The 12,967-nt window shown below is 38.8% G+C and overlaps 1 protein-coding gene across 1 annotated transcript in view; it reads left to right on the forward strand.

Moving 5' to 3' along the window:
• AGBL4 (AGBL carboxypeptidase 4) overlaps positions 1–12,967 on the forward strand; it is an 870,267-nt gene that overhangs the window by 36,434 nt on the left and 820,866 nt on the right. The window contains exon 3 of the mRNA XM_059853862.1: positions 10,346–10,470. Coding sequence (XP_059709845.1) covers positions 10,346–10,470 — 125 coding nt within the window. The remainder of the gene's footprint in view (positions 1–10,345; positions 10,471–12,967) is intronic.

Genomic DNA, 12,967 nt, shown 5'->3' on the forward strand with positions numbered 1-12,967 from the left:
ATCTATTAATTTTTATTCAAGTGTCAGTGTGTAGTTATACTTTGGAAGGATTCCCCTGGAAAAATGGTGATTCTGTGTATAAGGTATCAAACTAGGCCAAATGCAGAATTACAGCATTACTGTACAGTAATAAATCAACAGGAATATCCTCTCTTGTAGGATGAAAGAACTTCCTTGTCTTTTGCATTACAAGAATTCTCAGGGTCTTTGCAAAATGATGAATATATTGAGTAGGAAGCATTACATAAGTAGCACTGCTGTGATATACTAAAGAATATGCAGCTTTAATTTTTTCTAACCATTTCTAATACTTTTTTTGCACACTTGTGCTGTTAGGCAGTGGATGTATATGAGAATGTTTTACATCAGAGGCTATATAGAGCAACAGATTTCAGCGGTGTGCACTGAGCATCAGGCCCTAACAAGTCAGTATTTGGAACATGTTTCTGTCTGTGACACACCAGTGATGGTACATCCCACTGTGGCCCTGCAGTTCCCACTCCCTCATCTGCCTTGGCTGGTGGTTGCTTCCATGGTTAAGGCTGCAGACGTCGTTATAATTTATTTATTAACTCATTCATTATTTATTTAGGATAGCACCCATTATATGCTAAGTGACTTCCAAACAGAAATTTCCCCAAATGCTTTTCCTTTAAGAGCTGTGCTCTGGGAGATGTGGTACAAGCACAGCCATGAGAGGCTCGTTTTGGGAGCGCACGCTCTGTTAAGGAAAGCTGAGTTTCGTGACACTAATGCAAAACCTCTTTGTATTCTGATTTTCCTTTAACAAAGGTTCACTGCCGTGGCTAAATAACTGCCCATCTGTCATTGGAGGCCTTTGGGGAGTTGATAAAGAGGGAGCTGAGAAATCTGTTTTTCTGGGGATTTGGTGGATTTGGTGTAGTGGGTGTGTGATGGCCACCTTAGGGCACAGGCCTCTGATTTTTAAGCACTCATGACACTCCCCACTAAGTTGCTGCTTTACCACTGCTAGTTTGTGTGTTTACATGATTTTGTGATTTTTGGAGCATTTTTCCTGCAGTCTTGGGCTCTGCTGATATTTCTGTAATTTATAAGACTCTCATAGATGTAGGAGAAGGAGTCAAGAGCTTGACTCCATTTTATTCATCCTGTACAATTTCCCTACTCGGTGAACATTGACATTTTATTCTTTGCAGCACCAGGTTTTTTAGGTCCTTTAACTGAAAGCATTAGTTTTTATTGAAAAGGGCAATTTTGAAATAAGACTCTTTGGCTGCAAGTGATTAAATATCAATCTCATTTGATCAAAACTATTGAATACTTTCAGCAAGATTGTATTGTATAATTTCTTAATACGTATGTGAGCCTGCTGTTTACACAATGGTCTTTGTAGTATTTTGGGATATCTGTTACTTGTATTTTGTGCTATTTTGCTCATAGTGGTTGTTGAGCAATCATGATCACTAAATATTCAGGAATACTTGTTGCTGTTTTTGACTGTGCTCTAAACTGGCATCACCAATAAGACTGCTCTACTTAATGAACATAAAAAGACAGGAAATATTCCAGTTCTAGCTGCTTGTGTTGTCTTTCTAAATGTCATTATTTACTCTCCTGGACTATAAAAGAAAGTTGTAAGTGATGTCAGTAGGTGGCCTTTCACATTAACACATGCTGGAACTTTACAGTTATTTATAATGTGAAATCTCTGCAACTGTATCCTCATTGCAGGAGGAACCTTAAGCCTACTTAATAAATTTTAACCCCTCTATTCCCCCTTCCCCTTTGCCCAGACATCATTCAAACACCTGTGACTAAGAAAAATATTTTTTCTGAAAGGAAGAACTCATCCTAAATCTATCCATTGGCAGCACTGCCTGGACTCCTAGAATATAAGAATCTTTTTGTAACTGTTTTTAGTAAAATAAATAATGGCATTGGCCACTTCACCCCTACTTCTTTTATATTCAACAAATAGATTTATGATCAGTTATGATTCTCTTCTTTTTTAACCAATCCTTCTTTCTTAAAGGTTTTTAATTCTCTTAATTTTCTGCGTGGAAGACAATTCTGCCTCCTACTCTAATTCAGATAAAAGTTTTAATTTATAAAACTCCTGTGGGTGTTTTAGTCTAGGCCCCACATCATTAATATTTCTGCAATTTAACTGAATGCAAAGGAATTGAAGATTTGTTCATTACACTTGTTGGGGACCACTGAGAAGCAGTAACTGTGTTCCCAGGGCCTGTGGGCCAAACTCCCCCAGGAGATGGATTCAGTGCACCTTGTGCCACCTGGGAGGAAAAGTATTGGAGAGAGTGGAACTCTGACTGTGATCCTGAAAAGGTGTGGAAAATCAGATCAGGCTCTCACTGTTATGAATTAAGATCAACACCAAAAGAAACAAATAAACCAGTAGATATCCATAATTATATGCCCCCCCCCAACCAAATTGATACATTTTATTTCAATGCGTTTACACAGATAAACAAGGAAAGTGTAAAGCTAGAATTTCCATGTGCTCTCAGTCACAATTAGATTTTATCACATGGTCTGCTTACAATAAAACTCAGAGTTTCTCGGCCTCTGTGAGCTCTACATTCTGATCTGCCCTTTGCAGAGATGGAACCTGGCCTTTTACCAGCTGCTGCTAAGAACTAAGTCATTGTTCCCATACAATCTTTTTCACAAAAACTACTGATCTTCTGCTACTTGGATGTCACTATTGATAAAAACTTAAAACATTATGGAAACAACAATTTCAACTTATTTAATTGAGGAGGTAAAATAGAAAAGAGACTTCAATTCTAAAGCATCCAGCTTCTCGAGCCATGTACTTTTGAAATGCTTTGTCTATTTGATATTCTTGACCATTTTTCAAAGGAAGTCTGGATTTTGACCAAAAGTGGAGTCACAAGCTTTGCTTTGGTTTTAACTGAAACATCATGTTTTTAAAAGAATGCTGTATTGTTTAGAAGTACCCAGAGATTTTCTGCAGAGCAGTGATTTAACTGTGGTAGTGAAGATAATATTTTGTGTTGCAGAGCTTGATATGTGCAATTTTAATAATTTAAATTATAATTTACAGGTGTTGTATATGTGGTTTTTATGACATTGTCTTATTTTTTGAAATCATACTTTGTGGATTCAAGTATCTTGAGCTGACATGTGCTCTGGGCATGAATCTAGGAGGATGCACGATGCAAAAACTGTCATGGGTTTTCAGATATCATCCCTATTTCATTAGATATTTTTCCTATTTAGAAATCAAATACTATTTAGAAGTTCTTTAGGACTTATTGCCAAACTATTTTTTATGGACTCTTTTCACAGGCAGGACCATAAAGCAAGTGGGAATTTTACATCTGATATTCCTAGATGCACTCCTTTCAGAAGATATCTAATCTTTCACTAGAGAGAAGTTTTTACAGATCTCAGTCCCTGTAGTTCCTGTTCCATTTAGAACATATCAATAAAATTTCTTTGTATTATCATCTCAATGTGTTTTATGATCTGCAAGGATGAATTTCATAGAGGTTATTCCATATTCAACATTTTACCTTATTTTGGGAAATATGGAGTTGCATGAAATATAGATTAATACTGTTTGGCTATCTTAGACTTAGATCCCAGGTTCAACTGATGAAAATGATGTATATTCCAATCTGTTCCTTGGTTGTTTTTGTTTAAAGAATTTGTATAGATTGAAATGCAGCTGCAAGTGTATTAGTGATTTTCTATTGCTTACTTGTCAAGATTTTTATTGTGTGGATGAAAAATAGCATTTCAAAACCTGGCAGCATATTGACAAAAACAGAAGAGCACTTTGTGTAATTCTCTTTTTGAAAAACTACCTCTTTTAGAGACAGAGATTGCCTCAGCTACTTCCATTCATATGTATCTTGATCAATAGATTTATTGATAGCTTTTAGCCAAGATTTAATTCTTTTTTTCTCCTCAGTTCACCATGGTGCTCACTTTTCTGAATTAAGAAACTAGAATTAGGCTCCTATAAGCAAGACATACAATATGCAAGTGCTCTAGGTGTAAAAGGAGGCATTTGACCTTTTGTTGCTAATCTGTGACAGGTGCAGGCTATTTTCTTCCAAATGGTGTTAATTTTCATGTGCAAATCCACCCCCTGAAACCTGCATTCTATATATCCACCACAGGGGAATTGGTGGTCATCATGAGTACTGTAATGGACAGCTGAGAGGGATAATCACTGATATTTCAGCGCATTTACGCTCGCGACTCAGGCGGGTTTAGTGCACTTCTGTTTTCACTGCTTATTAGGGAGGCTGAAGTTAGTTATTCATGGCCAGACCAAAAAAAAAAAGTGTCTGAGAAAGTTCATGTGCCGGGAACAGCACATTGTTACAAATTAGTTTCCTTTACCATTTCTGGCAAACTCATTACAAAGTAATCGCGCCCTGCGCTGAAGTGCACTTCCTCTGGGACCAATAACTGTAAATAAGCAGGGCTGCAAGCTGGCTGATAAGTTGTTGTTCTGAAGATAACGGTCCTTTTTAGCAGAGTGTTTGACCTTTTTCTTTATATTGCCTCAGGCTTGTCTAAGACCCTCAAGGTCTATTTTTCATCTTAAAAATTCTCTGTAGGCAAGCACAATGTGCAGTTTAAGAAGATTTTAGGATTGCTTAACATATCTATATTTTCTTTTCTAGCATTTTTATGATAATTGTTAGAATGTTTAGTAACTTTAGCTAGCATTTTCTTCAGCAGGTTTTCTTTCTTTGTGTAAAGTACACTTTTTATTGATGTAGGAAGCAATAACATTAATATTTTATGAGGACTAAGTGTGTGTTGCATGATTAATAAAATAGTATCATTGGGCTTTTTTCTGACTTTTAAAGAAACTTGAAACATGCTATTGACCCCTTTCACTGTTCACATTTTGAGAGCATTGCACTAAACATTACTCTGTGAAGTAATTTAAGCAAATATAATTAAGAATTTCAGCTCGAATGATTAAAGGAAAGTATGTCTCCTCTTTTCTCAGTATGCTAAGAGTATTGAACAGAACTGTGACTGAAAATTGAGCGTGCCTCAAAAACAAACCCCAAGGCTAAGTGAAAGTCAGTTTATAGACATTTGGGAATTTGATTTGTTCATATCTTCCCACCAGTTTAAAAAGATCCATGCTAATATTTCTGTGAAGTAAAATAATAATAGAAAAAAACCCCACAACTAAATCCAAAGTGTTTAGCAAAGTGCTGGCTACCCTAATAAATTACTTGTTTTACTTTTAAGATGCAGTCAGACAGTCATTTGTATACAGATGTGCGCCCAAATAATTAAAAACAAGTTGAACAAGAATTGTCTTAGAGTGCCAACCAGTTCAGATTTTATTGCTCATAATGTTGTTGGGGTTTTTTTCACTTGCAGCTCTCATTAATCAGTTCACGAATCATAGAAACACCTTAAATAACATTAATATCTTGTGTTTTATAATCTTAACCCCCAAATATAGTGCTAATCACAAGATATGGAGTGATGAGGCTTTGAAGAATGCTGTATACTCTCATATATACAACTTTAGTATTTATGGAATGGAGTGGTGATGAGTTCACATGGGCATGAACTCAAAGTGAAGTAAAGCAAAGCTGATGTTTCAGTAGTGTGAGACTTTTTCTCTGTTTTTAGAAGAAGATTCTTAACCAATGAGGTTGTGAACAGACTCTCTTACTGATATCACAAGTGACTAGACTAGCAGTGTGCACAGAATAAGAACTGTGCACACAAGGGGTCATACAGTAGTTGAATCATGACTGAAAACTGTTGGTAGGTTCATTTCAAAAAATTGCTGCTATCTGGCTTTCTCTTGCATTTGTCACAATTTCAGCACAGAAACTGTTGGCTGCAGGTGCTGCAAAGTTCAGTGTATGCATTGTGGAATAGCACAGAAATTCCTGGGACACAGGAGGAACTTGCTGTCTACTCACTTAGTAAATTGTTTTCTCTCTTGCTATATATTGAGCAAAAAGGCAAGAAAAAAAAATTAAAATAGATTAAAAAAAAAAATCTGTTTAGAGATGGTTTGGGCTTAAGAAAAAAAAATGTTTATTTTCAGTGTTAAAATGTTAAAAGGGCTTAATATCTAAAGGGAATGCTGTAATCAATGTTTTAATTCCTGTTCCATAGTTTCTAATGCATGTCACTGTGGGACCTGTGGTACTGGAATATAATTCTCATCCATTAGAATAAATGCATTTCCCATGATTACAGCACTCTGAAGGCAGGATAAAAAAACTCAGTTCAGTTTTTTTTTTTTGGTTTTTTTTTTTTTTTTTTTTGAGATTAACATTGGGAAGTTTCAATCTGTGCTTGGACACCAAGAAATGTTTTTCGGTGGCATTATCAGTTTTCTACAAAGCATCTCTTAAAGTGAGGAGGTGTTTTGTTCCTACAGTTCTTGGCTTCTTTGTACCAAAACTGCTGTCTTGTTTAATGACATTGCTATGTGGGCTGAAATTAGGCTGACAGATTGTGAGCAAAGGCTGTGATATTACAAACAATAGTCTATTGAGCACCAGGAACTTGTTGAATTAGTTACCAGAGGCATTAATGCTCAGTCCAGCCTCTCTAGCATCTGGAAGACAGAGAAGAAATAGTGGGCTAATGAAATGTCCAAATGACACCAAACTGCAGAGGGCTGCAGGTGACAATGGCAGCTGATGTGCGCCTGGTAAGAGGCAAAAACTAATGATAAACCAATAAACTCACAAAAGAAAAAAATACCCAGAGCATTAGGAGGGAAGGGAGTATTCAAATCAAGAGAGAAAACCATGCTGGGGTTCCTGAGGAGTCAAGCACAAAGACGATTACATTTTAAGGGCTCTGCTGGATTTGGGATGGGTTTTCTAGAGCAGACTGGATGGCAGTGGCTTCAGCACACCAGCTCTTCACCACCCATGATTCCCCTGACATCAGTACAATGCTCCTGTGCTAGTTTAGGGATCTTGAGGACCCTGTAAAGCAGTTCTGAGTGGGTCATCTGTTCCCTATCCAGTTCAGGTTAGCTTGATGCTGAAAAAGGAACTGAAATGTTCAAAAGGTCAAAATCAAGGTCTCATTTTGCTCTGTTTTAATTATTCACTTAATAATCTTTTTGTTTCTTATGCCTTGCAGTACAAGTTTTTAATGGTCTTTGAACTTTAAATATGAATTTAATTGCTTCTGTGTCCTTCTTTGGGAGTAATTCCATCAAAATTTGCACCTCTGCTCTGTGCTGCAGATAACTTAATCCATATCTGGAATTGCTGGGATTGCTGGGAGGCATGTATATTAGTTTATTAGTTGACAAGATGGACCTAGCCCACCATCTGTGTTCATGCAGCCTGCTGCCTTAACCCTAGAGAATCTGCCAGGATCCCATGCATAGCTCAGGCTGAAGTGAATTCACACACCAGACTTTGTCCAGAGAGATCTAAGTCTGTGACCTGTGATGCAACTGGAATCTAAACTTTTGGGATGAATACCTTGGACTACTTAAATCCTGAAATATCCAAGGAATATTATTATCTCAGCTGTGTCATTTATGCATGAAATTTAATGAAAAATAAAACAAAATGAAGTCACTTAATTAAAGGTATTGCAATGCAATAGCTTGGTTTTACCATTCTTATTTACTTTGGATAATAATCTGCAGGAAATCTTAGTTTACATTAAGATTTGAGTTCTGTTGTCAATGAGGGATGGGTCTGACCCCTGTGGCAGAACAGGCACTTAGATGTGTCAGGGACTCCAGCTAAGAAGCAGTGGTGGGTTGGCTTTGCCCACCCAGTGCTCTCTCTCCCCCATTCCTCACCAGGACAGAGATGAAAGTGAGGTGGAAAAGCTCCTGGGTGGAGGTGTGGGCAGGGAGGGCTCTCACCAGTGGGCTGCACAGGCAGAGCACTCTGCTCTGGGGAGACTCATTTATTGCCAGTTAGAATAGCTCTGCACAGTGGAAATCAAAGAGAAACTAAACCAGCACCTTCTCCCTGCCCTTCCCTCTTTCCCAGGATCATCTTCCCCACACAAGGAGCTGTGCAAGGGGTGAGGGCTGATCCTTCCTTGCTCTTCTGCTCCACCCTGGGTCTTTTCCCTTCCCAGGGCTGCAGTCCTGTCAGGAGCACCTGCTCCAGCCTGGGGGCCCTGGGGTCACTGCTCCTCCAGGAGACACCAACCTGCTCCATCCTGGGTCCTCTGGGGTCACTGCTCCTCCAGGAGACACCAACCTGCTCCATCCTGGGTCCTCTGGGGTCACTGCTCCTCCAGGAGACACCAACCTGCTCCATCCTGGGTCCTCTGGGGTCACTGCTCCTCCAGGAGACACCAACCTGCTCCATCCTGGGTCCTCTGGGGTCACTGCTCCTCCAGGAGACACCAACCTGCTCCAGCCTGGGTCCTTTGTGGGTCAGTGCTCCTCCAGGAGACACCAACCTGCTCCAGCCTGGGTCCTTTGTGGGTCAGTGCTCCTCCAGGAGACACCAACCTGCTCCAGCCTGGGTCCTTTGTGGGTCAGTGCTCCTCCAGGAGACACCCACCTGCTCCAGCCTCTCCCCACAGGACACAGGGTTCTCTGTCCTGGCTCCCAGAGCATCCCCTTCCCTCCTCCTCCTCAGTTCTCCTCAGGCTCCCTCGCCCCTCTGCCTGTGCAGGATTTTGGCTTTCACTGGACACATTTTCACCACCTGGGCTGAGGGGCTGGGCTGGCCATGGGTGAGGCTTTCTGGAGCCATCTGGGAGTGTCAGGAACAGGCTGGCAGGGCCAGGGGCAGCTCAGCCTCCCCAAGAGCCAGGCCTGCAGCCCACTGCTGGCACCTGGGCACGGACACCCACCACGGCAGGTGACATTATTTGTGTTTGGCAGAGGCATTCTGGCTTTGCAATAGAGCTGTTTTTTCAAATATTGCCAATGCCAAGTGTCTCCTTGAGGCGAGCCCTCAGGAACAGATTGAGAGCGTGGAGCAGGTCTCTGCAGAGGGAAGCAGTGGAGAGAATTTTCTTCTGAAAAGAAGGATGTGGGTAGGAAAGTAGAGGATAACATTAAAAATAGAGAAGATTAAGCATGTTCCATTAGTAAAGCCAGAAACAATTTAGGATAAGGTAGAAATCCTGGAACTGTATTGATAAACAGAATTAAAAATGTCTTTTCCCCTCTTCTTTTCCAGCCCAGAGCAGCAGATCAGCTGAATTTTGCTGCTCATACTGGTATTGAGCAATGTATTGCCAGAGAACAGTCCTATTGACTGCAGTGGGACTTGCTGAAGAGGGAAGAATTTAGCTCAAAAAACCTTATAAATACACATTAGAACCCAACAGTATAATTCCAACCCAAGAAGATATATCTAATCCCAGAAATATACCTGAAACCATAAACCCAGGTTTTCAGTGTTACTTTTAAAAAAGAAATATAATTTAGCATGTGAGCTAAAACATCGCCCTGTCTTACAAGATGAGATGGGTTTTGGATTGGATCAGGAAAATGTAAAGTCTTATTTTTGTAGTGTATAAATGAAATGGACAGTCTAAACCCTGTCTCTAAAAATCTTGGCACACTTCAAAGGAAAAATGCCATTTTAGCAATTTGAAAGCACTTAGTGGGTTTTTCCAGTTCTGAACTTCATTTCTATAGCTGGTGTGGTTGCCTGCTGAATAATGCCATAGGGGACAATGTAGCTCTGACTATATCTAAAAATACTATTCCATGAAATTCACTGGGAACAAGCTGAAGCAAAATCTCATTTGTGTTTTTGGAAGGAAGGGATAGTGGTTGTAAATGGTGAAGGAAAAGGATTGAGATGGTTTTTGAATCACAGAAGAGGTGAAGGCTGGACCATCTGTGGGGAGAGAGGGATGCTTAGAGCAACAGCCAGAGGGGCCAAGCAGAAATCTGGGGACTCTTTACTGTCACAGGGACTTGAACATGAGCAACAATTGGAAGGAAAGAAATCCTAACAGGTGGGGACTAAAAGATGTGCAGAGACATCATTAGGAAAGTGACAAAAAGAAAAAAAGAAACAATGGAAATGATGTTAGAACACATAATTGGAATATTCAGATAAGAGGAGACAAAAGGTCAATTTGATGGAATAATAAAAATCTGTGTTGTCTTCTTTTTGGTGTATTCATATGCAAGTAGCTTTCTGCTACATATTTTATTTTATGACTACAGTGAAGCCTTTAACAGTAATTCTGAAGTACCTTTAAAAACTAATTCTGAACTGTTGTAAGTCCTATTTTACTTGTATATTTTAACCAATGGAGGTAGAAGTTTTAAAACCTTTTCTCAGTGTTGTTCCTGGAGAGTTGATCAGCCATTCATTAAAACTCATCCCGTCTCATCTGTTCCTTGTAGGGAACCTTGGCCGGGTGGACCATGTCACAGAGTTTGAGTATGACCTCTTCATCAGGCCAGACACCTGCAACCCACGCTTCCGAGTCTGGTTCAACTTCACTGTGGAAAACGTGAAGGAATCACAGGTAAGTGATAATAAATTAGATAGTATGATACCTTCAAAAACTGCTTACTCCAGGATATGTTTACTTTAACAAAAAAAGATGACTCCCCAGGTTTACAACTAAAAATTGCTTTAAAATGTATCTCTGTTTTTTGACTCTTTTATAACCAAAAGCAGGTATCAGCAGGAGAGGGCATGACCATGCTTTTCAGCTATCCAAGACAGGAGGTAATTGCAAAGGCAGTATAATTTTTGCCAACTAACAGAACTGGTATTAACAATGGCTGCCACGTATTTGTGCTTTTGCATTCTAACCAAATATGTGTGTTAATATACGAAAAAAGAAGTCCATCATAGCTGTTCAAATATTATCACTCAAGCCTTCATTTAATACCTGTAGAACAATGGGGTAGCTGTGCAAACAGGCATTTCCCCAGTGACTTGTAGCAGAGGAGTTGCTTGCCAACGTGTCCCTTGTGAAAGAGGAGGTTTAAATGTGAAGCAAATTGATAGGCAACTGTTTCACTTACTTTTAAATAATGTTTTCTGCAGTAAAGATGCCCCTTGAGAAAGAAACATCCTTGCTCTATTTTATCACTTATAAAAGTTATATACTAACTTTCACATGGAAAAATAATAATAAAAAAAATTTCATTTCGCTTTTCACATGTGCCTTGAATTTTGTTCTGGTGGCCTGCCTTAGTTTATCAGAATCAGTCTGTCATTTTTACTTAATGGAAATAAAGCATATTTAGTAAGAGAAAAAACTGCAGAAGCTTGATAGTTGTATTCCTACGAGACTAATATCTTAATATCCAGCACTGTATCATTCCTGTTAGAACTGGAAATCATGAAATTGTTTATCTATCGTCCTGGAGCCTGATACTTTATCAGACAGACCCTTTCCCCTGCTGTGCCTTACTCAACTATGATCAAATTATATAGTCATGAGATGAATGGGAATCTGTCTCAAGGAGGCAAAGAGATCGGGTAGAAAGATACAATATATATCTAGTGCTTACAGGATATTTGTTTTCATGGCTGTCTACATGAAAGAGAATGGTTCCACTATTAAGTTTGACTTGTGAGGTCTGTTTTTATAATGTGTCCTCCTATAATCTTTTTCTCATCTCTCCAATTTCCGTTAAAATGAGACCTGCCTGGACGTAATCTAGTCTGGAACCTTTTTTTAGGTCTTTGTACTACAGGCCATGGGCAGCATTAGTCATTGCAGCTCAGCTATATTAAATGAAAGATAGAAGTTGCTACATCAAACATACTGTGTAATTTGTTTTCTGCATTTTGATTATTTTATGTTTTACTAGAAAACAGTAACAAGGAAGCCCAAACTATTCAGCATTGCTTCAAAATGTTGCACTAATACAAATAGAGAGGACCTTTGATCACATTATGTATAAGAGCAGATATTTTAATAGCTCTCTCTAAATCATTACTGGGATAATATTGTATTAATTTTTGATTATCATATAAGTAACATGTGAAGAAGGCACATCAATACATTTATATATATTGGGTCTGGTTTCAGCCTTTTGGATAAGGACTCACAAAGAGTAGCTACTTTTGTTTTTTGTATTGCCTATTAGTGCAGAATTTTGTGTTATTAATCTAATGATAAATGAAAAGAAAAAACAATTAGACATTCCAGCTAATCTTACCATCCATGCATTATTCTATAAGAAAACAGGCAGGTTCTTTGCTTTCTTCTGCTTTTAATTTTCTTAAGTCATGGAGCTTCCATTTCCAATGTCTCAAAACTGTTTTTATAGACTCCTCTCACTTTCGGTGTTGCTTGATTTTTAGCCTAAAGCTTTCCTTTATTTAATCCCACAATTCCCAGTTGCAATTCTGCTTAGTAATAACTCCTCTTGGTACAAATAAATCCTCATCATCCCTGACTAACATTTATATTTCCGTGAATTATAACATTCCTCATCATTTGTGTGTCAACCTAGCTATCATGTTTGGTTCTTTCAGCCCTATATCCAATAGGCCACTTTACCTTTTAAGTATTTTTCCCCTCTGGGGCCTTTGGACTTCCATCATAAGTGAATCTTTCAGTCCTTTGATAATTAGCCCAGTTTCCCAAGGAAGTAAAGCTTATATGATCACAGAGTCTACTTGCTAGCCTAGGTGTTTGTATGGCTGCTGATCCCTCTCTTTTCTCCTTCAATAGCTTCTTAACTCTTGGCCAGTTTCAGCATCACTGGACAGGAATTCCTGTAAGTTTTGGGAAAACAGGCTGCCAGATGGGCAAGAGACCCATTAGTGCTCCCACTGGCAGACAGGCTATAGTATGAGATCATTTCTTATTAAACATCAGAGAATCCACAGAGGAGATGAATAGGAGAAAGTACTCATTGGAATTTGCATTTTTAAGATAGCAGAGAATCCAACCATGAAATCCAAATCCAAAGCATTTAGCAATTTTTCTTCTTGCAGAACTTCTTGTTTTTATTATTTTTCTTCCTCTTCCAGTTCCTTCAATATTTTCTTTACAG

This window comes from Haemorhous mexicanus, chromosome 9 (assembly GCF_027477595.1).
Source record: "Haemorhous mexicanus isolate bHaeMex1 chromosome 9, bHaeMex1.pri, whole genome shotgun sequence".
NCBI lineage: Eukaryota > Metazoa > Chordata > Aves > Passeriformes > Fringillidae > Haemorhous > Haemorhous mexicanus.